The 27,366-nt window shown below is 38.8% G+C and overlaps 1 protein-coding gene across 2 annotated transcripts in view; it reads right to left on the reverse strand.

Moving 5' to 3' along the window:
* Positions 1–27,366, reverse strand: part of GALNTL6 (polypeptide N-acetylgalactosaminyltransferase like 6) — a 497,632-nt gene that overhangs the window by 70,939 nt on the left and 399,327 nt on the right. For both annotated transcript variants that reach the window (XM_064449716.1, XM_064449717.1), the window contains exons 5-6: positions 27,037–27,222; positions 21,253–21,436 (exon numbers count right to left, since the gene is read on the reverse strand). In XM_064449716.1, the coding sequence (XP_064305786.1) occupies positions 21,253–21,436; positions 27,037–27,222 (370 nt within the window). The remainder of the gene's footprint in view (positions 1–21,252; positions 21,437–27,036; positions 27,223–27,366) is intronic.

A 27,366-nucleotide genomic window follows, 5' to 3' on the forward strand; every position in this document is an offset into this window, starting at 1 on the left:
CATAAATAAAAATATTCCCTGACTACCAGCTAAACAGGAGTGGGAATTATGATGCTATAAGCAGCAGGATAATAAATCTGAATACTCTGCTAATGAATACATTTTCAAACCACTCGTCTCCAGCTAGCAGAAGAGAGCCCATAGAAACTGTAGAGAAGAACAGTAATTAGGTCAGTCTGACATTTGTTGTCCTGCGTTTGTGAAAATATTTTCCTGAAAGCTTCAGTTATACAACAACACATAACCAAACTTAATACACACAGTAAATCGTTGGCTGTCATTATCAGTAATAAGAGAGAAGAGTTATAGTTGCAAAGCAGCTGCTGTAGCATTCAGCCATATTCTGCTGGCAAGAAAAGAAAAGAACTAATGAAAGATTTAAAGGAAAAATGTTACGCACGAGCCTTCTCAGACACACAATTAAATACAAATTGCAAAACACAATTAAGTACATTATAAAACACAGAACTGCAGGTCAAAGATTGAAATTATTAGCATTGACAGAATCACTTTTATACCTTTTCTTCTGAAGCTATACACAGGCTGCTGTTCTTCTAAATGCTATGCATATAGATAAAGATAAAATGAAACAGAACGCTTCAAATATTTCACCCCATAACTATACTTTAAAAGGAGAACTTCTGTAATTACAGAAGATGCCATTCCATTAACAACTAATCTTAAGAGCAAGTGGGAAAGCAAACAAGCCAAAGGGAAAAAATCTGCTTCCAAGTGTTGCTAAAAGAACCCCATTCATAATTGAGTTTGCTGTTTTGTGATGAGGCTTAATCTCTCAATGGAGGCAGAAAAGCAATACAGTCACAACTGAGCTGTGTTCTGGGGTCAGGTGAAGTGGATTCCTGACAATATCTTTCAATCACTTGCAGATGCAACTATTCCTGGAGGCCAAAACCTGCTCTAGCTGGAAGATACAATTTCTTGACAAAGAATAATAGCAAGAAAGAAAGACTGAGTACATTTTCTCAGAAGAAGAATGAGCTTCACAGAGGTCAGCATTTTGTCTTTGTTGCTTCTCTTTCCAGAGCAGGGACAGCAGCTTCAAGCAAACCTGACACAGCATGCTCTGCATTAGTGGTTTTCTTCCTTCATACATCACCCTGTCTGTGCCAGTACCCTTCAGATACCTTCCCATTAATCTGGGAGTGGTTCATACACCTGCATTTCCCAAAGAGAAAACTCAGCATACTCCAACTCCCCATGTAGAAGCAACATACAAAAGAACCTTCCTCTCCCTGCATCGCAGGAGAAAAATTCACCTTGAGACTTGATTTCATTTCCCATGGCATTTATTAGATCAGAAAGCAGCGAAGCAAGAGAAGCACCACTTGTCTGGGGTTCAGTTTTTAAAGACGACTGCCATAGAACACACACTCTCATTACCAACTGTACGGGTGTCATCTGAAGTAATGGCTAAGAAGTAAATTAAGAAACAATGAAAAAAGTCTTACTAGTTTTGCTTCTGGAATTCGAGGAACTTTGCAAGTACACAGTAGGTGCCAGCACAAGATCCATATATGCACTCCTGGTAGTTCTTCAAGATCAACACATTATTTGCTGTGGGCTAATAATAAAGATGGGTGCCAGGCAAAACTCCAAAAGAATAATATCATCCTCCACGAACTCCTGTTGCCATGAGCAATGGTGTCCACATGATAAACACTACGCAACCAAGCCAGCATTCCTTCAATAGATCTTCACATCTCTGTGGAATAATGAAGTTCACTCCACTGTCAAGATATGTTCAGAGCATGTGTGTATGTATTTCATTATCAAGACAAAAGCCAACAGCCAAGTATTCAGCAAGAAATATGTATCATATTCTTGACAAATAGTGTAAGTAATAAAAAGCTCCTGTTTCAGAGAAAGGAATATAGTCAAGAACATTTTTCTTCTTGCATGAAAGATTTTGAGGTTAGTTTTCCAGCTACAGATTTTTATTGATGAAGCACAGCTAATTTGTACTCTAGGTGGAGATTAATGTAAGATCTTTTAGATATATTTTCTAATAAGAAGTCAGCATGCAATCTACTGCAGTAAGCAGCAAACCAGAAAAATAATCCATTTTCAGGAAGTGCATGGCTTGTCTGCTGATGTAAATAATCCTTTGAAATATCAATTCTTGCAAAAAGGTGTTTGTTTAGAAATTGATACATGAGGAGGGTTTTCCTCAGTCACCAAACTGTTCTAGCTGGGCCTGTCTCCTACAGCCTCAGTGCAATTAGACACCCTGCATTCATGCCAGCCCAGTTAGCTGCTGAAAACACCTTATTTTGGGAAGTGTTATTCTTCATTTTAAGACGTAAAACACTGACCTAGAATGCAAAATAAAATATTTCCAGGGCTACTATGCAGGAAGCTACATTTAAAAAAATCCTTTGGGATGTGATTTCACAAATGTCCTTAATGTTAACTTCAAATATATTGTTTGATTTTTGCTTGAATTACTTTTCAATACTATAACTCTTAATCTGTAAAATAAAACTTTTTGAAGTTAAACATTTCCTCTTATTGTAAGCCTCGCAAACTGACTTTAAACTTTATCACGAAATGTTTAACTACTATGTTTTATTTCCCTCTTAGGAAGCAAACACATAAATGAAGTACTTCAGTGTATTAAGAATGCTCCTTCCTACATCTCAGTTACTAAATTAAGCCCCTTGATGGAGCTGAAGAGTTCAACAAATCACTAAGCACTGTTCTTTGTCCATGGAAATGCAGTTTTCATAGCAAAACAAATAGCTGAGCACAAGTAAACCACCAGCACTGTAGTTTTATATAGCACGTCTTAAAATATTAAGGGCTGATAAACCGGATTGTCTTCTCCTTGACCACTTCATGCACTACCTGTGCCTGATGCAAACTTCAGTAAATAAACAAAGGAGAGGACAAAGCTACAACTTTTTAAAAAAATTGCCCCAGTCTCCATGGGGGACAACCCCCCATATTGTCTCCAAATGGAGACAATTAATCACTATCCCCTTTTTCATGACATTTTTCATACCAGAAAACAGATATTATGTCCTCCCTCTCAGTCATCCCTGTTCCTGATTAAACAACTGAAATTCAACTGTAGTCTCCAAATGTCTACTGCACAGTTCCCAGGTATGGCAACCAAATCTGGACACAGTATACAGTTACCTGCAGTTTCTTACGATGTTAACACATTGCACAATGAAAACTGAAATTTGCTCTTTATTTAACATAACTCTCTCATCCTTTCCTGCCACAGTGCTGGCTAACTAGCTATTTGCATTTATGCTTTAAATTTCTCCTCAGCTGGGGCACTCAATGCTTTTTGTTGCCTAATCTCATGTTATTTTCTTCTAATAATTCCTTTAATTTGGCAGGACCTACTGGCATTTTGACCCTGCTTGGTTTTAAAAAATTTACTACCTATTTATTGTTCAGATAATTAATGAAGACACTGAACAGAACTAGGATGTGGGGTTCTGCAGAGACATTTGCCTCAGGGACCTGCATCAGTATTTGAGACAATCTTACAGTTTAACATCAAACCATTTGCATTCTTTGCCAGTAATTTCTTTTCCACCTGTCAACAATAATTAACAAGATGTGTAGTCATCTGATGAAAATTAAAGTTATATCCACATTCTGTCAACTTTATGAGAAAGCAACACTGGCAACACCAAAAACCTAGGAAGAAAGATCGCATTTACTGCCTCTCTATTCATCTAAGAGCCAAGTTCCTAATATTGCTTAAGACATCTAATGACTTGCTGCTACAAAACGGGGAGAACTCACTCCCTGTTCACTCCTCTAATCCCCCCTGCTGTAGCTTGCAGGTGTGTAGTCTCCTCCCCAAGGAAGTGCTTTGCTCTCCTCAAACTGCTTAATTCACTCAAATGCCAGAAAACTAGATATTGTTTCCTAAGCGAGGGCTGGGTTTTTTTTGCCTTTTCAGTGAGTTTACTCAGCTTCTGGGGGTGGGTACTGCAAAGTACAGGAGGCAGCACTAAGTCAGCAGAGTGACAGACTGCCCCACAGCAGGAGCATCCTCTCCCCAACCTGGGAGGTGGCAGGGAACTGGTCATGTTCTCCCTGTGTCTCATGGCACCACATCCTCTATCAAAGAAAGTAATTAAAATTCTATGACAGGGTCAGTTCCTGAGAAGCCCATATTAATAATTTTATTATATTTTAGATAACTGCAAGCAGATTATTTAGTATTTTTTCTAATTTTTGATCCATGCTCAAAGACAGCTTTATGCACTTCTTTCTTATTAGGTGGTTTATAATAGCCTCCAAACATAGATTAAATATTCTATAATACCTACCATCATCCTTTTCTTTTCTCTTCTACCCTCATCCAGAGTCATTCAATAACCCTGCCTCTTGCCTGTCCCAAAATTTCATAGCAAGTATACATAATATTGTATACCACAGAAATCCTCCTCTTTCTCACCAGATCAGATTTGCAAATCACTGGAGAAACCCCCATGTCTGCTGTACCTGATAGAGCACTCCTGGGAGTGTTCTGAATTTTAGGCTGCTTGGGAGATCTAGAACAACATGCTCACACTTTCCAGTTATGGTGCATCCAGCAGTATCATTTGCCCCTGCAGTGATGCCCCAAATCTGCAGTTTTCCAGGTGCTTGAAATCAGAATTGCAGAATCACTCTAGTTTTGAAGAACCTGGGGAAGTCACGGCCAGCACCACCTCTGTCTCAAACAACTTTTCCCTGGCTCACCTCTTCTGCTTGTTGTTGTTATTATCAGAGTGTGTTGATCCTACCTTCAAGGCAGGAAAATGTGTCTGCAAAGTGCACTCAGACTGATGACATCCAGTATTTCCCTTGGAGAACACCAGCTGGAGTGTCCCTGGAGCCAACTCTGACACCACTCCATACGGACAGATGGTTAATTTGGCTTTAAGCCTGTCCTCCAGGATGTTCTACTCAGTAATCAAGCTTACTTCTGATAATGATAAAACATAACAATTCTGACAAAACATTTGGTTTTATACCAGCATTCCTGATTCTTCTCATTTATTTTCAATAATGTTGACGTTTGCATTCAGCAATCTCAAATTGAAAACATTCTCCTTGTTGAAATCAGCTTCTTTTTAGGCTTATAAAATACTTGCGGCACACTTTTCTCTGAGTATCTTTGTCACTCAAAATTACTCCATCAATAATATTTTGAAATTTATCTTCATGGGTCAAAAGATCCATCTTCTGAGCTGTATTTGTTGTGACCAGTCAACCGAGTCACCTGGTACAATACTGGTCTCTCCTTGCTTCAGTGTAAATACACAGCTGCCCATTTGCTTTGCAACAAGGCCTGTACACAGAAAGCTGAAATATAATTTCCATGCACTTTTGAGATAATAAAGCTATATATTCATAAACTGAAATGGATTGTAGCTGACACTAAATATTGGTGGAATTTACTTTTGTTTTATTTCCTTAAATTCATACATACAGCTAAGCGTCCAAAAATATTTTAGAATTTTTTTTTTTTAAATTTCTGCCAAAGAGATAATTAACAAGTTAATTTAAATTAGGTAAATTATAAAGAAAGTTACCAGCTGGAGAAAATGGGGGAAGAAGGGCTAAGACCTGGTAGCAAAATTTGGCCTCAGTAGTCCTCTGTGGACACTTCCGTTTGACTTTAACACTTCGGCACCATAGTGTATTGAGTTTAGTAGGAGATAGTTTAGAGACAACGGGATGGTTGACAAATTCTTGACAAATTCAAATGCAGATAGCTGCAAAAAGCATATGCACCACCAGTGACATCCAGCAATAAGGAGGAGCACAGCCCTAGTAAGTGGGCTAATAACTTACTATTACACCCTGTATTCCCATGCTATTTCTTTCCTCAAGACCCTAGGTGTAATAATGGTTCAAAATATCAAAATGACCCAAATCCAGAATTTCTAATTGTTTTGTCAAGGCAGGGAGCAGACATTTGTGATAATTACACTGAATTTTGCTCTGCTCCTAGCTTCGCCACATGCCTCTCTGATAAGTCATTTGTTCTGTGCTTTGTCTATTAAATTCAGTATTAATACATTTCTAGTTCAGTGGGATGCTTTGGTAACGCATTCACTAAAGCTTGTGATGCAGACAAAAGCTTTTAAGAAAGATCTTCTTTAAAAGCTCCTAGTAAAAGGTCACAGAAACAAAAAGTAATTTCTTTTCATTAAGTGCTCATGGAATTAACAAAATAATTTCCTCATTTCATTTCTTAAAACTTTGTTTCATTCCCAAGAAGAAGCGTGTCCATTATCTTTCAGTGACTTTCAAGGGTTCATTTTAGCCAGTGGTCATTTGACGCAAATATCTGTCTTCCAAAGGAAAAACCACTTGGCACTGGCCAAGGCACCATCAGCAAAGCCTATTTCTCCCATATACACCAGTCAAGGCAAAGACAGAAGTTATGTATTCTGCATACCTGGTAGTACATTTTGCCATAGATTAGAGATGCATGATGATTGCCAAGAAGAGCAATGTTTTTTTAAGCTAAACCAGCCTATTCATATTGAAACTGGGAATACTCTGACTTACTATGAGACAAATATTAAAGCACCTGGTTACCTAACCAAAAGCTTACCAAGCAGTAGATCAAACACTAGCTAAATATTCTCATTATTACCTTGGTCAGAACTAAGTTAATTTCAATTTCCAAAAAAGATAAGGCATGGATGAAAAACAACCAAAGCATTTAACACATGGAGAAAGGGCCTGTCCCTCCATTTCTCTTCACGATGAGAGAGATGTAGGATAGATCATATTTCAGGATTAGTTTAGGTCTATGTGTTTTTACAAATCTAGAAAGGTTTAACTTTTGCCCTGTTTCATGCCATAGGAGTCTGTTATTAACTTGACTGAGACCAGGATATCGTTTTCAGAGTTTCCTGGCCCTGCCTTGCAGGTTCCTGTGAACTATAGTTGGTATGTTAAACTGCTATTCAAGTATTCACAAAGCAATGAATATATAATTGGAACATTTCTTTTTCCTGTTTTTAACCGTTGCTTAGCTAATTATGCTCCAGAGACACTATCTCACTTAGCAGCAGCAAAGCTGAATAATTCAGAAATAAGGAATATCAGATGTGCAGAAAGGAAAGCTGTCGTGAAAATCCCCAGGGGTCTGTTTTAGCTAACAAATCTGACAGCACATCGGTTACCAGCCCTGCCTCTGGCACTGCAAGGAGAGACTACTGCTCCAGCTATTGTTATCTTCTACAGATTTTTTGAGTCCCAACAACAGAGTCTCCAAAACAGCACATTCTTCAGACTGAAATACCTAACTTTGAAAAATGGATTAAGGACACCAAAGTTTACTTTTTCCATTACTATCATATCTCTGGAAGGATGTGTATACTGTTAACATTACTCTTATGGGGACAGAAACCAGAGAGAAACAAACAAAAAAAAAGGGCTCAGAAAGGCAGAATTCTCCAAAGTAAATATTAACAGACTCTGACCTTATGGCTAGCACCAAGTTTATTTAAACAGATAGCAAATATACAAGACACCAGAAGCCTCAAGGTGTATTTTGAATATCAAAATGCTAGTTACCCCTGTCACGCTTCCAGCTGGAAAAGTTTACTTGCTAAAATCTTGCTCACTGGTAATATATGCTCATCTGTGGTTTTCAGAAATTTCAGAATAATTAACTGCTATAATTTTTCCCTTAAAAATGTATTGTTTTTTTTCCACGCTATTACACATGCAAATGACAATAAGAAAATTAAATCACAAAAAGAAAATTGATGTGTTTACTTGAGCTTTTTAATAAAACAGCATCTGTGTTAAGGTAAAGAGATGCTACCAAAGAGTTCTGAGTCAAAATAGCTCTTAACTTAGATTCACATGGATTGACTCCACCCCTCCCCAAACAAACAGTAGTTTAAATGTAGAGATATTAAGTATTGGTCATATCAGGAAGAATCAAATAACGCAGAGCACTCCTCCTCCTAACATACAGAACCTATCAAAGACACCTTTCACTTTTGCCTCCAGCTTTATGAGAACTATTCTCAGTGTCATGCGATTACTATCAATGATGTTGTTGCAAATAAGAAAGTAAACAAAAAAGCTATGTTAATTTCAGGCTTCATTAGAAATGGAAGTGAAAAAACATCAACGCTATTGAACAAAAATGGACTCAAGTATTGGAAAAGCAACATCGAAGTTCTCAGGGAATCTTTCAAATACATCTCATCTTGCTGCTCGCCCGTACGTCCTGTGCCCGTGAACTCATCAGAACCAAGACTGGATCATTTGAACTTTTGAAGAATGTTTTGAAGCTGTTCCAAATATCTGAGATACGCGAGCGAGGTCAGATAGTTCAGGAATTAATGAAACAAGTATCAGATAAGCTTTGGAAAGGGCAAACACAACTTAAGATCTATTAGTAGAGATCTTTCCAGCAGATATAGATCAATAGTACTGCTGAGGATTGCATGCAGTATGATGCTGCATACAAATCTGGCCTGCATTTTTCAAAAAAGGGAGAAATGAAACTAAACTTAGAACTGTGCCAGAACAGTCAGAGAAGTTATGGATCCGGTATTTTATGAGAAGAGGCTGAAGAAGGCCATTGAACTGAGTCAGGATGTGACTTCTCCTTAGCAACAGACCACGAGATATCTGACAGATCAAGTATTTTTAAAAAACCTGGCTGCTTAGGAGCGTTCCATTCATTTTCAAAGAGACCGGTATTTTCAGAGATCTGAGGCATCATCTCTGCTGCTGCCAAGTTGCAGGAAGCCCTCTAGTCCTGCTGGTGTCAGCTTTATGGGTTGAACTCCACACCTTTCTGCTTCAGTTCTGCTCTCAGGATACTTTAGATTCTCTATTATGTCCACAGTGTCAGAACAAGCAGAAATTTACAAATTCATTTAATAAAGTTTCATAATTAACTTTATCTGACTCAAATGAAACCATTAAAAATTCAGCTATCTTGAGAACTACAGCTATTGTCTCACTAGGTAATTAATATTTCTGCTGGTGCCTATTGTTTACAGATACAGAGCAAAGTGCCTTTCAAGCTTCTTTCAGTTATCTGCCACATTTCTGGAAAATTTGCTTTCCAGCTGGGTAATAGCTGTTTTTCCATTCAGGGCACACTCCTATTTTGTATTATTTCTGTAACCATTTGAAGAAATTTCTCAGAGCAAAACAAATTCAGAAGAAACCGACTTCATTTAGCATCTGAATGCTAGCACTGTTTAACAAGAACTTCTGTAGAAAAAGATACTTAATTCTAAGTAGCTCGTATGACTTTTTTGTAGATGCATCTGATGGGACATCTGATCTACACTGAGTCTCCATAAAACTAACTGTGGGTGTGAGAATTACTATTACTCAGCCCAAGCATCAGATTTCTAGTGTCACTATGCACTGAACTGTATTTATTCTTTATATGACTACTAGGGGGATTATATACTTAATATTCCTAGGAATAGTTAAGATTTTACCAATGCATCTTTTATAGGAAGCTTTCTGAAGCCAGAAACTTGCTAATTAAGCAGAAATTAAGAAGAAATGCTAGTCAAAAGATTTTAAGGTGCAGGTAGAGAGCACGTGACATCAGCTGTCACAGGTGACTGCCCCATCATAAAGAATGAGAAAGCAAAATCTTTAGAGAAAATTAAGGTACAAAAGAACACCCTGCACTGTAATTTTGTGTCTGTTTATGCTATGTTCTCCCCTTCTTCCTAGGGAAATGAGGAAGATTTTATAGTGTCTAAAAGACAACAGAAGCATGACAGATTTCATCTGAGGCTGAGAGGAGATGATATCCTGACTTGTGACGAAAAGGAGTAGGAGGTAGTTGAAATTCTGAAATATTCTGTAACCACGAAGGGCCAAGGGCTACACCAAAATAAGTTCCAGGATTGCTTTTGCCCTTTTCACAGCTGTTATTACACTGGAGAGTCGCCATTGTCTGTAATCATCAGCTTTTACAAACAGCGTTTTTCTTCCTCTACTGTTACCAATGGATGAAATCTATTCTGAAAGAATTGATCTTTATTAGGCCACTCCGACTTTGAACTTTTTCATACTAAATTTCAGCCTCTTCTCTTTGCTAACCTCTAAACTGCTAGTCAGATTTTTTTTCTTTTTTTTCTGCTGGATGTAAACACTGATAATCACCCTATGGGTCAGCTGCCTGACTTCTTTGCTAAAACAGATTTTTCTGTTTCTCTTTTAAAAAATAATTTCTCTAGTGACTTCATTCTTGTTATGCTATTAAGCTTTATTGAGTTACATAGGAATAAGTTTCTACAGGTCTACTGTGTACTTGGCTCTTGGTTGTGCTCATGCATTCCCACTGAAAGGACCTATAGGTGGATTTAAATACATCTTTTTTTTCTGATTTAAAATTTTTGTCATATTTTCTTTACTAAGACCTAGGCTAATATGCATAAGTCAATGAGTTTGAAGTCAGTGGCTTCATTATATATGTAGCCAAACAACTTTGAACAATCTTACCCTGAAAATCGTGACTGTAGATGATTTTAATGTAATAAGAAAAGCTTTTACAGGCAAAATACTACTTGGATTTCGTTTAAACGGAGGTTTGAATGGGACTTTGCCCCGTCAGCCAGTAGGTGGAGTTGTAAGTCCAGTAATTACTGCAGAAACAGCTATTTTGCAGTCCTTGATACAATTGAAGGTTTGTAAAATACAATTTAACCGAGGTTAGATTTCTTAATAGGCATTAGGTGAGACAGATGAAATCTGTCTGCAGTTAAGGCCCATCTATCAGCCTTCCTTGCCACAGACATTCTTACATCTATGGTCAGCTGTGCCCACGGAGCTTAGGAAAGTTTCATATTCAACAAACTATTAATGAAACTAAAAAGGCAAAAAGTTAAATAGGTGATTGAAAGACTTATTTTCTAATACTTGACCAAGTGTTTTCAAGTATTTTAAAAAAGTTTCATTGGTATTCTGTTATATTACAATAAAAAATAAAGCAGTATAAAAAAAATGTATAGTCTCAGTCACACCCATACCCATGTTTTGACGAGTTTGGAGCCCTTTCATGCCTACGGAAATTACGAGCATGTTATTACCTTCCAGCAGATATATGAATGTTCTTAAAGTATAACCACTTCCACTGAGACAGTCACAGCACTCTGTTTTGGTATTAAAAATTTATGAACCTATTAAATAATCATTATGGGAACTAATACTAGAAAATGGTTGCAATAGCAATAATATCTTGTGATTTACAAAAAACCCAATCATGTCTCTTAATATCACTCTGCAACAGAATAATAATATCCCTATTTAGCAGGAACGGAAATGCAAACAATTACAGTAATAGAAGATAAAGTGTAAAAATTAAGGCAATAGAGTTGGACATTTATAATAATTCCTTTGTTTTGTTTATGTTGCTTGATTTAAGGTCACGTGAGAACACCCCTGAAATAACAGGGCCCATATGATTTATCTATATCAACTATTTATATATATTGTAACTACAACTAACAAAGGACTATTCTTCTTCCCTGAACGCCCTTTGAACAAGTCAGGAACAAACAAAGACTGTGCTTTGAAGAGTTTTGCTGTTTAAACTGTCATTCTGTCAAAAAGAATCACTACAAAATGGGCTAGGCATTAAAACCTACCGCAAAGCAGCGAGCTGGGGACTTGAAACATTTCCTGTGGGCTGAGAACTTAGGAAGTTTGCTCTCCTTCAGTGCCCTCTGGGAGTCTCTTTGAAACCACTACCCTGACATCCCCAGACAGCGGTCTTAAAATACTGCTCCAAACTACTTTCTTTGCCGCTGTTTACGTTTTCCTCAGGTACTCTGAGAGGTCCTTTGCATTTTCACAATGTTTTGAAAGGGAAAAATGTTGTTACTGTTCTCCCACTGTGCTCCGGGCTTATCACCATCTCTTCCACTCCTAATTCACTGTATGTCCACAGGTCATTTGTACTCATGGGAAAACAGAGTGGTTATTTGCCCTAGCACAAAAAAGCCAGGGACATTCTGCAGAATCAGCTAAACTTGCTGCTGGAGAACCAGGAGAGCGGAGGGAGCGGGGTCTCCTCTCTCCTCGCAGGCACCTCATTCTCTCTAGGGAGCAAATGGACTTGTGTAATTTAGTGCCTACAGCGCCTCTCCAGCACTGAAAATAACACCGACACACCAACTTAACAGCAGAAAACATCAGAGGGGCTGATTAACCAAATAATCCACTTGAAGAGATAGTTATATGCTGTTTTCCAACAAAGGAAATAGGTATTTTTAGAAATGAGTGAAGCTGATATAAGAATCTTGTTCCCTAAAAAAGGACACTATCTTGACTGTTTATGGAACAACAAATGTCAACAGTTTTGAGCCTCATTTGTTCCAGGTCTGGCAAAAGATATGCGTAGCATTTTATAAATAAACCAACACAGCAAAATTTTGAGTGTTTATCATAATTTTCACCTCACAGGTTGCTGGAGGCATTTGCCTTTGCCGCTTGACAAAACTTGTTTTCCAGCTAGAATAACGATATTTTGGTTACTTACATGAAAAGAAAACAGATGCTGGTGTGTCTGGGGATAATTCAGAATGTGATCTTGCATGTCTTATTTCTAAGGTCCTCATCATGTCAATACCTACACCGAACTCTCCTAATATTTTAAACAAAATTTGTATTAACTCTCTCTTTCTCACTCAAGTCTCAGGTAAAGGATCCAACTCACAGGTAACTGCCAGGGTTAACAACTACAGAAACATGGAAGAGACGTAATGACTGTCAGAGAGATGCAAAAAATGATGGTAGCCATTATAAAAAAGCAACCACCTACAACCCAACATGAAAATGGAAACTGTCTTGAGAGCGTATGTGCAAACATTGTCCTACATCTGATTCAGTTCAGTCTTGCACTAAAAACCTGCATGGTGCAATTCAGCAACCCTACTCCATGGAGCTTTAAACAGGGCTTTGTGCATAACTGTATCAGCTTGGAACATGTATCCATGAGGTCCTAGATCTTGGTCTCAGGTCTGGAAAGGGACCTGAAGAGGCAGCTGTCATTGTGTTGTAAATCTGATGCCATCCAGGGCATGTGGAGGAAGTCTTGTGTATCATTTTATAAAAGTTTGCTCAGCAGTAAGGAAAGCTTCCAAGTCTGACAAATTTTCCAGGGCCTCAGAAGCGGTACATGCTGCATTTCTGGCTGAGAAAAGGGAGGAACCACTGGATGTATTGCTGGAAAGCCAGAGACTCTGCCTATCTTGATTTCTGGCATGGACCAAACAGACATTCTTACAATCAGGATTTAGAAGAGGGTTTGCCATTTACATGAACCTCAAATAGAGCTCAGATAACATTGTGATGGGCTGTAAAAATTGGAGGGTTAATCAGAATTAAAAAAATCTTAGCAAACTGGAGGAATGAAGTAAACCAAGGCAAACAGGATAAAATTAAAAATGTTCAGTAACAAAGTATTATACTGATCTAGGGATAATGAAGACAGATCACCTTTTTGGACATGGCACTTCAAGTAGACACGAAGACAAATGCCTTGCCTTCGAACATGTAAAATCTGAATTACAAGCGGAGGTTGATGAATACTTGGCTAGATACCAGTTCTGCAGAAAATGATGTGGCGGTTACACCACAGCACAAGCCTGGCATGAATCAACAATGTCAAGGAAATATAAACAGGAACATAGCCTCTGAGACAGGCAAAGTCACTGCCTATCCTCCTAGGCAATGATAAGGCTTTCGCTGGTTCAGTATCTGCTCTCAGTGTGGAAAAAGTCCAGAGGAGAGCAAAGATAATAATCAGAGATCTAGAAAACATGACTTACTAAGAGCGACTGAAAAAAGTAAGATAATTTACTTGAAAATGAACAATGAACTGATCTGACATGAGTCCTCAAGTACTTAAAGGGTCTTCTCCCAAGGTACATGACAAAATATAAAGGTGTTAAAGGGGCAAGAAAGTTTCTCATTAGATATTATAAGAATAGCACTGAAACACTGGCTGTATGTAAATTTCCTCCCAGCCCCTTATTTTCATGCTTCCAGCACGTTGCATTGGCAGCTTAATTTCTTCAGGGTGGAAGCCAGAAAAATCTCTTCACCTCAGGGCTAAGGGGGTCCTATGCCAAGATAGCTAGACAGGCAGAATTATTCTATGTAGGCAAAAAATCAGAAGTTATATATTGGCTGGTGATGATGCTTCTATGCCATGCTTACTTGATCGCTGCCTCTGAAAAAAAAAAACATGGGCATTGGAGGGGAAAGGAAGAAAAGCATTGTGATACTCCAGAGTATCTGGCAGACCCTGTAGAGGAAGGGGGAAATGACACACACACCTCAACCCCAACTGCTCATTCTGGACAGACGCTAGAGAGTATTAGTAACCTTGAGCCAACGAGCATGTATGGAACTTGCATCAATGTACAGATTTGGATGCTATTCGGCACACTGAGGGGTCAGACAAAATTAGTCATTGGTTTTAGTCTTTGTTCTCTCTTCTGTTGGATGCAACTGTAGCACAGACATGGGCTTTAGATAGCAATAGGTCATTCTTTAGAAAACCCACAACAACGAACAAACAGAAATGGAAGTGGATGCAGATGTCAGTCCAACTTTATGCTGGTAAACACTATAAAATGTAAGAAAAGGGTGCTGGTTTTCTGTTTCTTAGGACCAATAGGTGTCACCAAATTCTGCATGAAAGTTCTAGAGAAAAGGGCTTGAAAATATAAAATTAAAAATAGAAAAATAATTATTTTAAAAGTGTGATTTCTCTTTCTTCATGGAAAATTGTTCCGGCATGATTTCATAATTTTGAAAGCCAAGTCATCTGTATCAATAGGAGGTTGACAGTGTTAAATAGCTCGCCTGTAATCATCGAGCAACATATCTCTGTCTTCTTCCTGGCCACCATCCCAGTCTTTTTCTTTATGTAAAGAAATACTAAATTCATGTCCAGAAACCATTTAGTTTTCTAATTGCTGGTAGTTTTGGTGACCCACTCTATGAATCTGCCCCAGCATATGGGCATATAGACTGTCAAGCTCTAAAGTTAATACTTGTGTGAAGTAGCAGGCTAACAGCGCTAGAAACATTACATTCACGATGTTTACATTCTAACCATGAAGCTCCAAATGTGAAAGAAAATTGGAAATACGAGTTTCCACAGAAGCAGAAAAAGCATAGCTACTTTGGCACTGCAGCATCAAGGCATTATGAACAAAATTTGTTCCTATTTGTTCTGAGAAGCATGAGTGACTAGCAACATTCAAGTGAAAAGTTGTGTATCAAACCTGAATCTATCCAATTCAACTAGTCTGTAGGACTCAACCAATTGCTTGAGTGATTATTGTGAAGTTATAAAAATTATAACAGCAGCAAGTTCTTATCTTTGATGGTTTTAGGTTTGTTTGATTTTTTGTTCGTTTTGGTTTAGTTTTTTTTTTTTAATCCTGACTGGTTACATTCCCTGTGTCTCCTATACTGGTTGTACAGAGCCTCTACATTGAAATCCAACCAAAGGCAGGAGAAAATGATTGAATATTCATATTTTCACTCATAAATGGTGCTAGTGTCTGCATTTTTCATTGAAAAAATTCTTGGTGCCACAGGTGGATGGCAGTTTGTAAAAGCTGCTGTTATCTCCACTTTGTTATGTCCACTCACAGTCTTCCACAGACCATAGCTTGTCAAAAAAATAAATCAAGACCTTAAATTACACAAACTCACACTGGTTGGAGACTGCTTCTCTGTAGAATAATGCCTTTGCATCAAACATTCCTGCAGCACAGTTCAAAACACTACATTATAGTCAGGCTTTAAAAAAGAAAAAAAAAAAAAGAGACAATTGTTTCTGGTTGTGAGAGGTTTTATGAATATGTTTATAGGCAGAAATCAGCCATAAAAGACACAGACTGTAAAGCACTGGGAGCTATAGAACAGAAATCATTGTCCAAAGCACTTTCTAAACTTCAGAAAATGATCATAAAATTGTAAAAGTACTTGTCAGTTTTGAAATGTAGTCTTAGCAAAGATTTCCTTTGCACCAACATGTTGTTAAAAGTATATATAAATACTGAAAGTAAGAGGCTGCAGAAAAAGACAGTATTTCTGAGAGTATGTCATATTCAAATAAAAGAGCACACTGACAACAGCTTGCATCATCATCATCGTCATCATCATCGTCATCATCATCATAATAATAATATCATTTTACACATTACACAACAGGAAGTACCAGATAATCTTCCAATCGACCACACATCTGGCTACATTAAGGTCATACGTTACATCCAAGGTTGAGAGTCTGTGATGCAAGGCAAGAGAAAAAGGTACTGATCACCTATTTTCATCCCTTGACTACGTCCAAAATTTTACCAAAAGGTACATCAATAAATCATAAATGGCCCCTATTACTGTGAGACTCCATAAATGGATCCAATTACTGTGAGACCTCAATTCTATAACCTCTGCCAGACTCATACCCAAAGTAGCCTTACAATGGTGGGGTGATTCTATTCTTATTTTATAAACGGGAAACTGAGTACAAGAACTAAAAAGAGGTTAGAAACTTGCTTCTACTTCTTTGGCTAGCCCAGTATTTGCCAAACTACTGTTCTGGTCCTTTGCTAGAATTACATGATTCTCCAGCTTTGTCTCCTTTCAGGGAGGTCTGGGGATAACGGCACTATGTTGGAAGGCAAACAGGCCATCATAGAAAGGAACCCTTGGAGAGCAAGGAGTGGTTGTATACCAAAAAACCACTAACTTTTCCAGTTAGGTGGTAGAAGTCTTGGCATCCATTAAGTAGCACAACATTTCTCTCACCCTGAGTTGCAATTCAATAGCAATGCTGTTAGGTCTCACCCACACCTTTCCCTCCCTCCTGTATCATAAAGTTACACCACCATGAAACTGCTCTGAGGAGCTGCAGCCCTTTCCTCCCCTAACTGATCTGCGCTATATTAATCCTCTCTCTTACTTTGTGGTTTTTCCAAATAATTTTTTCAGTTGAAATGTTGATGTTTTCCTGTCTGGTTAAAAATATGTTGCTGCTGGCATGTATGGACACTGATGCCCGTTTTCAGATTGGGCATGTGATAACATGAATTGATGCAATGTAAGTGCTGCCAGGAAATAAAGAGCAGTCATCCCCAGCAGGCTTGAGCATATCAAAGCTCTGCTTTAAACTTCCACAGAGCTTTTAGCCCAGACAGGCTATTAAATCATATAAACTGACATGCTGTATATCACAGTCCATTATAGTAACAGGGTTATCCTATTAGTTTAAGTGGCAATCGCTTGAGTTAGGCAAACTCCTTCAGAGACTAGAGTGCTTGCACCACAGACAGAAACAGCCACACAAAAGCATGCTTTTATGTCCCAAACCCATATATCCCATAAGGGCATGCTCCCAAACCTCTGCCATGACAGAGGAAACAAACCAGCGAGAGATAATAAGCCAAAGTAATCCTTGCCACAAGTCTAGAAGGAGATTTCGTCTCAAATTCTGCTGAATGATCATTGACCCTGGGATCAAGACAATGAGCATCATCGTGACATGATAACGATTTCATGATTGTCTGATAATTTCCCACAATACATCAGAACACCAATTTGCTCTGTGCTGTTTACGCAAACCTGAATGCATCAGTGGAAAATAGCATGAAGTCCCCTTCAGAATATATTGGGGTAGTTATACATGAATTGCAAGAGAAAAATCACTACAGCCAACTGTGATGAACTGCAAGTGTGACAGATCAGTTGAATATAGTATAAAATTTCTGTTGTTTCTGTGGCACAGGAAAAAGGGAAATCAACAAGGTCACAGATTTAGTCTCTGGATCGGAAGGCAACATTATCAGGGGTGAAGTCCAATTTCTATGCCTCTAAGGATTCAACATATCCTGAAAAACAGCAACACAGATCTTTCAGAAAAATAGCTAATCTCAAAGGCTACATGAGATCCATTTATGGAATAGTTGTTAAACCTTTCTAAACGCTACAACGAGCATAGAGCAATATCCAATAATTCACACAGGAGCTTTGATTGAAAATACGTTTTATACAGCTAGAGTTTGGTTCAGTGAAAACTACAGGAAACTTGGCGTGGCCAGTGACAAACTACATGTGAACCAAAATGATAAATTTTGTAGATAAATGCAGCCTGATCCAAATGCAGCTTTAAATTTGTTATGTGACTCCCAGGTTGGTGCTAGTATGTCATATGGACCTGAATTTGACACTGGGCAGGCTGGAAGCTTCTGAGAGTGTTATACAGCCCTAAAGTCACAAACATCAAGCCAAATCTTGGTGTAAAGCTACTCATTGTGAACAACTGCAGAGGGCCTGAGAATGAGTGTGGGTGTACATCAGGAAAAGCTGAGATCTGGAATGAAGCTCCAAGTTCTGTCACAGCAGAGGGTAAGGATGCTGCCTGAGTGACACTGCAGGTATATGAACAATAAAACATGCTCATGCTCACACCACAGATGGATGACACTGTCTAGATTTTTCACAAGAGGGATTTTGAACTGAAAGACTGCATCCAGATACATGTAGTCCAACAGGAGAGTGCCTGTCAAACACTGACCAGAGCTAAAAAAAAATAAAAATAAGTGGGGAAAATTAATTCCAGAAACACTAGCTCAGCTGGCATTGGTGCTCAGTAAGCTCCATGCTACTGTCACACCAAAAGCCTACCTGACAACACTTCAGTTTGCTGTGTCAACAGCAAACACACTGCTGATATCTGCTGCAGCAGTATTTTGATATTACGATTTGATATGCAGATGGAAAGCAAACATATCATTCAGATAATACAATGACTGCTCTTAGGTCTTCTGTAGTTTGATCTGGGTTTATGTACATTATTTCTAAGGCCAGTGCGACCTCTTCTGCTTACCACACGTACTGAGTTAGCATTTTAAGTGAGGGGGAAAACTTGTCAGTGCAATTTTTGGATCACGTACCCATTATGTGCTGGTGTTCTACTAAAAACACTGGCAATTTTCCAGTTCATTAAGGATCAGCTCAGATCTGATGCTTCTGGCAAGAAATAAAGCTATTAGGATACCAATAGTAAAATATTTAACCTAAATAAAAAAAAAAATCCCTACTGCTTACAAAAGAGTAATGTAATAATTATAGTGCTGGCTGAAGCCATTTCTAGTTTTAGTGTATATGCACCTAAAGGAAAACTGCTCTGTCTTTTAAATTCTATAGAAGCTGTCTTGGTCAATTAAATTACTGACATCTAAAATGGTTTGTAACATTTACCGTACTTGTAAGCAAGGTATTAAAAGCCCAAGGTGTCAACAGAGAAGGCCCTATGAGAAAAGCAGTACTGACTTTGAATTAGAAAATAATTCCTCCCCTAAGCAAAATTCATAGTGATTATTTAACACACTTCTGTACCCTTGCCATTCTAGGCAGAGGGTACTTTTGAGCAAAGATACTGTCTTAGGTCAGCCAGCCTTCAATCCTGCTGTCATGTGTAGGGACAGACGTGGTGGTTCTATGTGCAAAGTTGCTTTTCCACCTGCATCGCTCTGATGCAGATCCTATGATGGGGAAAACAAAGGAAGACACTCACTAATTTGTGTAAGAACTGGGAAACCTTTCCGCCTTTCTGGGGAGATGGCTACCCAGATTATAAGAGATTAGAAGGTTGCATTGTCCCATATGTTGTTCCTTGCAAAGCCATTCATCTGTGTGTCTTATGAATGCAGGCAGGGCAAGGTGGGTATCAACTGCTGCCATACTAACAACAGTTCATGCAAAACCACCACATCTGTTCTGTACTGCACAAAGCCTCGTCTGTTCTAGAAAGTTTCCTATGAATACTTCCTCTTCAGGCCTCTCTTGTCTTTGAGAGATGCATACTACAAACTGCAAATGTGTGAAATGGCTGATAAGCAACCCTGTAGCTACATTGGCAATATATAAGTTTTACTTATACACACTTTGAACACTGAACCAAACAATATGACATGTTAGGTGACTTTCAGCAAGCATCAGCTTCTGCTCAGAGGACCAAGAAGACTTGTGGAAGAACAACGGCGGCTCTAGCAACTCTGGAGGGTTATGTGATTGAACTACCTGCATCTATGTGTGGAGTGGTCACACTGGCAGGTGTGATGGAAGGTACTTCATCAGCACTTACACCAAGGCAAGATGAAGGCTGATAGGCCTAGATGGAGATAAGTAAAAGGGAATGAGAGAATAATGAAAACAAGCCACCGAATGCCGCAGTTCTCCCTGTACAGAGCTGGTCATTCCCTGGATATAAGGGTCAATTTCTGCATGAATCAGATCCATTAATTCAAAATAGTGCAGAGTCTGGGACAGAGATGCAGGTTTTCTGTTGCTGTTGTTTCCAGGTTTTGTTTTGGGGTGGGGAAAATGCTGAGATTTCAAACTGCCAAAACCTGCAGCATGGAGTTTCAGCCAGGGCTACTGACAGCATCAGAGCCAGTCCTGCTGCCAGCCCTGCTGGGATGCACACCACATGAGAGACCTGGAGACTTTGCCACACTGAACCATTTCTGTCTGTCTGTCCTCTCTCTGCTGATGCAGATTAATCCCAGCTGACCCTTACATGAGTATAATTAGAAGAAAAGAAAAAAGGATCTACCTTTGTGAAGGGTAGAAGATCATTCCCGTGCATGAGCTGATCTATACAACACAGGGATCAGAGGCTGGCTTATCAAAAATTATTTACTGATCAGCTTGACACTGTTCAGGTTTGACAGCCCTGTGTTTAAGTTACAGCGATACATATACAGTAGCAATATCACCAGGCGTAAACAAAGCATCTGCTTACAGAATGTGGACTCAGCTATTGATGCATGTATTGCACCCATCTCCAGTAAAGAAAACATTAAACTAAAGTCTGTTCAGGAAGTGCTCTGTGGAGCAAACAGGATAACTGCAGTCACATTCACTCCTTGTCTGATGCCAGTACTTTCTCTTAACTACAAGTATGTGCCTGTTTCTTTTATGCACAACCACTGGGCCTGGAAAGATTGGGAAGATTTTTGTTTCCAGGCACAGCTTGTGAATTCTGCAACTTGTTGCCATGATCTTTTTCCTTGTTTGGGGATTTTATAAACCTGTATAGAACCTGTTTGCTTTTACTACCTTTCATTAGTACAAAGTGGCCTACATGGAAATTTCTGGCCTTGGATTCTTCTGCTACAGTTACCTTCTTTGCTTGTTCTGATTCATGTTCCCACTCTCCCCTTTATTGCTACTTACTCAAAGGGGTCGCTGGGATCAGCTCTCTGGAGCTCTGGAGGAATTGGTATTCTTTTGTAGTACATTTCCCAGTCAAAAGCTCCTCGCATGGCATCCCCCGCCTGTGCCTCGTAGCCAAAGTGATTGTGGTCAATGACATCGATCATAGGACACACGATGGTTTTGTGGTTTAGTGCAATCTGGTCTGAAAAATGAAAGTAGAAAATAGGAAACGGCATGTCTAGTCAAGCCATCTATCATATTACTCCAAAGCGAATCCCACAGGTTTTCTGATGTTTGAAGATTTCTTGCTTTGTTCCCTATGGCCCCCAAATCATTTCATTTTTCAAACCTGTATCAGACCTTTATCTAAAGTGGACTTAATGCAGTTGGGCAATGATTAGAAGCATTTACAGTTCTTTAAAGGGAGGCATATCCCTGTGAGATCCACAGGAGTCCAGTCATCTATATCTCTGTCACTTTGCTACTCTGAGCTGTCCCTAATCTGTCAGCTACGGAACAAGCCAGCAAGCAAAATGTAAAAATACTCCTTCAGCTGTGGGGAGTGTGTATGGCAAGCTCCTGCGAGAGAGATTTGTGTTCCCTAATGTGAATCTTGGCTCTTGCAACCATTCAGATGCTGTTCCTGTGGCTCTAATGTGCATCAGCTTTGAGATCAAATACTACAAATTAAAGGCAAACTCCAACATGAGGAACAAAACAGCGATATAAAGAAGGCCCCACAGTACTATTCTTACTCACCTGTTTTCTAAAGAAAGGAGTTTCTTTTTTCCTTTTTCTTTTTTTTTTTTTTAAATTAGAACTGTGAGGCTAAATGAAATTCCTATCTCTAGTATAAGAGCAGGGTGGGCCTGAGTCTCCTTTGGTAAATCCTATTGCTTAATCCTGTAGAGCTCCTCAGAAAAGAAAGAAAATTAAAGAAGATATTCCAGCTGCAAGAATTAGACAGAAGAATAATGGTTTAAAATGAAGAAGGAGAGGGAAAATATGTAGCTGCGTTGGCATGAAAGGACAGTAGAAAAACTATCTACAAACCCTTGAAAAAAACCCAAAACTCAAAATAGCAAGTATAATAAAGCTTCTTCTCCAAATGGTAGCCTAGATCCTTTACAAAATGTAACATATTGTAGGGCCTAGGTAGAAAACTTCTTTTTGTTTTTAAGGATTAGATTTCACTGGTGTTTGACAATACCCTAAAAACAAAATCAGAGGGCTGAGTGTGGAATGAACATTTAGAGAGGGAGGCAGGTAATACTGGTGCAATGATTAATAATACAGATTCTGCTTCCCTGCTTCTGAAGGATTAAAATTAAGAAAAAAAGATTATGTTAGCAATACCTCTGCAGTTTTCCTATTTATTCTCAGTTGTTGTTTACAGGCTATCCAAATGGGGGAACAATGCTGACTGCTAGTAAGAAATTACTGTGCCTGGAAGTTCAGCAGGTTTTTACATCCTTATCCTTTAATAGTGAAATAAATTTAAAGCGCAGGCTCTTACAAAATTATAGGAAACTCATCTCAGACATAATGGCTGCATTACTGTTGCTATTGCCAAATATAATTACATTCACTGGTATACTGTGTAGTGTTATCTGTAATCATTATGTAAAGTCATTTTTACATAATCTCTTTCCTGTGATGGTCCTGCTAATAGTTATAGGGTTTATAATAATCTGTCTCTGATCCCCCCTTCTAAATTGATTGGAGGAGAGAAACTAAAGGGAATTGATTTGGCTGGAGCAGGTCAAAGGTAGACTCATAATACATTAGCATCCTTCTCTTCATCTGTAAAAGCTGCTGCCTTTAAACAGATGGAATCTCCAAACAGACAAATCTCCAAATCACATGCAGAGTTAGCCAGGGAGAAAATTATTTGAGCAATGCTTAAACTCACTCCCAGTCTTCCTTCCCACTACTCTGCAAGATTTTGCAAGTAACATGATGCTTACTTGTCTGTTCTTGTGTGTATCTGCAGAACTTACTTCTCAGCCCCAAAAATGTTTCGGAGATGAGGAGGAACCACAGGAAGATCTTGACTTTTGAAGAAACGAGGGTGTTTGTAGATGTGCACACCAAAAGGCAGAGTAATCAAACTTGCAGCCTCAATATTTCTTTCAGTATGCCTAAAATAATGAATTTTGCATACGCACTTCTTAGGCTCAAATTTAGCCCCTGTATGAATTTAGGAAACAGAAAAAAGGCTGTAGGGCTAGCTTACATTTCACAGGAATGCTAGCATCATAGCTTTACAGATGTGAACATGCTGCTGCCTTTTCCAGCCACTGCTCTTCCTCTCACACACTCCTAAGGCAAGCATCTGAAAGTCAAAGGTGAAAAGCTTTACAGTTTCTTTTCTGTTGCCTTTATTCATCATTCTCTCACAAATTCCTACTGGTCTGAAAATTTCCATGCATTATTCCAATGCACGTATGCTGCTGGTAAAGGGAAAAACAGGCAGATAAGCATCATTGTACATGTAAAAATCCTGAAGATTTGAGGGAAAGCATAGGGTCAAGAGGGAACATTGCTCAGAGCATTCTCCCTAATAATTTTAAGCAATATATACATACATAGTTGAATTCAGAATTTCTACTATCAGTCAGAGTATGCACATGTGACAATAAACATATGTTTTCAATATTGGATAAATCACTATCTCAAAAATCTAGGTTTTATCTTTATGGGAAAGATGCACCCCTTTAATTTCAAGTGCTTCCTTCAAATTGGCCTGGTTAAAGTACCAAAGCCACATTGCAAATACTCTTATTTTCCTACTTAAATATATGCGATTACAGATAGTGACCATATTTGAGTGGCTCAGCAAATTATCTTGTTATCTGAGCTGTCATAAGTGTTGCACTCTCAGTCTCCCCATTGGCAGGTAATGCATCATGAAATGTTGTGGAGATGGACAGCTATAGCTAGCAGATGCCTAGATAACTTGCTAAGCATGATTTTTGCATAATACAGTTTTAAGTCTTGGTCAGGAAAAAAAGCTGTTTTGACCAACCTAGTTCTGGTAGCCCATGGCACTAATGAGCTATTGTCCATCTCCCCTCTTACTGCTCCTGCGGCAACACCAGCAGAAGGAAAGATGTGCCTGCATCTTTCAGCTGGTTTGCTGCTTAGTTTCTTACCTGCAATAACTGCAACTTCACTCTACACTAGACTCTCAACCGCAGCAGCTGGAGCCCACGTCACATCTTTCTTCTGCTGGATTTATACTGCCGAGGAGTGATAACAAACAGCTGTATTTGCTAACATTTTTACATGAGTACAGCTGCCTGCTCAGTGAACATCAGGCAAAACTCTCCGAGATCTCACAGTGGCTTGTCTCAGTTTAGAAACTCATTTAAGCTACAGAAAGATATTGAACAAAGCTTAAAAAAATAATGAAAAGCCATTTTGCACCTGTTTTTAAAGCAAAACAAAACAAAACAAAACAAAGGACTGCAACTGAAAACAACTAAGGCTCAGCTCCACAAAACTATTCAGATACCTAACAAGTAATGAAGTAACTCAGTATCCTTTGGTCTAAGAAGTGATAGAAAATTATTAAAATATAAGTTAGATGCCTAAATAACTTTGAGAACCATCTTTAGGTGATTGGTCTTGGTTCCCTGCAACTTGCAAGGTCTCATTCTGGAAAAAAACAAACCAAACCAAAATGGTTTGGAACAGTGGAAACCACTGCCCATCTCAGCAAAGACTGGCAGTCTTCACTCCAGAGCAGGGCTGAACTGGGGTCTTATTGAGGACTTTGCACTAGGCGTGACATATAAAATCAGAGTTAAAATAGGGCAGCTTCAAAGGAAGAAGTACCCAGTATATCCTCCGTTTTGGTTTCCTTGAATGACATTCAGTCAAATGCAGTGCTGAGCGAATGAAGATAGATCTTTAGATAAATACTTACAAAAATATATTAACTTTACTATTATTGGTAGCTAGGTGCCATCTGTTTTCAGTATAGTAAATATTTACCACCTAAAGGTTATGAGAAAGTTCTCTCATCCCTTTTGGAAAACAGGGCACAGGGCATCCTTAAATATACTGCCTGTGTATTCATTCTCTATTTGTCCTTCTTCATGTAATGCTCTACTTTTTCTTTCAAAATAAAGCCTATTGATCCTGAGCTCCAGTGTTCACAAGCTTAATTTCTAGATCCTCTGGCTGGTTAGATAGGGGTATTTCTACTGTATGTGGAACAAGAAAGACCTCATTCCACTGAGAACTAAGGAGAACTGGGACTTGGTCCCCGATGAAGCTTCTCTCATCTTTCCAGTTTTATAGCTTGAGGCTGAGGGTTGTGATTATCAGTTCAATACCCAATGAAAACCTAACTGCAAATATGAATATTTTGTGACCATTTTATTTCTTCTTCAGTTTTTATAGTGTGAAACCCAGCTAGTACTTTCATTTCAGACAAGAAAGCAAGGGAGCTGGTTTTGCAACTTGCAATTTTCCCATGTCTAAGGTAGCAAAATAGAAGGGTTATGTCTCATCTGCAGCAACTTAGCAAAAGATTTCAGAGGACAAGAGTGAGAATCTTCCTGAGATTTCTTCATTAGTGGCAATGTATTATGCATGGTGGGGCAAAATCAGAAAGCAGAGGAAAGGTGGCTGTAGAATATGCCAGAGTGTTTAATGGCTACTTATCAGAGCTGCTTGTGAAAGGCTGTTGAAACTTATATTTCCCTCTGCTCCCTTATGCCATTTGGGCTTTATGTGAAGACACAGAGGTTATTTTTAAAAAGGCTGATGTTTTGATTAAAGGCAAAGTGGTAACAAGGGGATAGACCGTATGTGTGATTTGATAGGTAAGCTAGAAAGGATGTACGTTTGAAATTTTGTACATTATCTTGTTACTGATCTGAAGAAAAAACTAGTTACTAGTATTGGTTTTGGTCTCAAGTGACAGTTCATTAGCAGAACAGCATATCTTCTTGGCTGCAAATGCTTTATCAGCTTATTGTGTGGCCAAACCAGTCCTAGCAACAATATTCAAGAAATAATAACCATTAATTGGGGAAATCCTACCCTGTCAAGTGCTTATGACATACTCTTTTAATTAATACAAATTTCTTCAATAGAAAACTCGGAATTTTTCTTTGGTTTCGCTAGCAAAAAAGCACTCACTTTGCAAAGCACCTATGCTTTGTATGTAGTCAGGTAGAAAAGGAGACATTTGTAGGAAAGGGGACATTGCTTCCCAAAGTGAAATCCTAGACTACAACAATTGATTCTTTCCATTCCTTTGACTAATGGAGCTTTGCCAGCTGCAGCTGGAATCCAGCAAAGCAGTCAATAGCAAATCATTCTTTCTGAGCTTCCTATTGTGAATGCAGTTGTTGTTGGATTTAACTCTGAGGTCTTAGATACATTTACAGCAAAAACTGTTTTAATTGAATGTGGAGGACTAGGAAGGAGTACAATACCTGTATAACAAAAGTTTTCAGGTGGATAGCAGGGGCATAGCATAACACTAGATTTAGCAGTGTATTTAGTGGTAGTAATAATAAAATACATTCCAATAATAATAATTCTAAACTCTAATAGGCCAAAGTGATACTTCAAAATTGTATCAGTTCTTTAGTCACAGGAACCATAAAATGGAGCTGCTTGCATTTCTCTGAGTTCTCTCTCATACTGACTCTTCAGACACTGCAGCACAGCTCCGAACACTTCTATACGGTGTATGTCCTGCTTGTTGTGGACATGACTTTGATTGCTTAAGCTATGCCGTATGCTCTAATTTTAATGGCTGGTGAATGCTCATACACTTACTAAGCAGGGGAGGCAGCCAATTCACGTTGACTTCGCAATGAGAATCCAGAAATGTCAAGACTTCTCCTCTAGCCAGCGAGGCTCCTAGCAGTCTGGTCCGAATCAGCCCTTCTCGTTTCTTGGTACGTACAATCCTCACTTTGGCAAAACGGACCATGTATTCCTCCAGCTTCTCTTTTAAATGTTCTAGAAAGAAGGGCAAAAGAATCGTCAGTGGTGCCAGGCCTGGAGGAGCCAACAGAAGGACAGGTTGGCATACAACCTGCAAGCAGCTTATCTACTTCCATCTCTTGTCACTTCAAGTTCTCCAAAATCTGCCACAAATCCCCT

Source organism: Phalacrocorax carbo, chromosome 4 (genome assembly GCF_963921805.1).
Source record: "Phalacrocorax carbo chromosome 4, bPhaCar2.1, whole genome shotgun sequence".
NCBI lineage: Eukaryota > Metazoa > Chordata > Aves > Suliformes > Phalacrocoracidae > Phalacrocorax > Phalacrocorax carbo.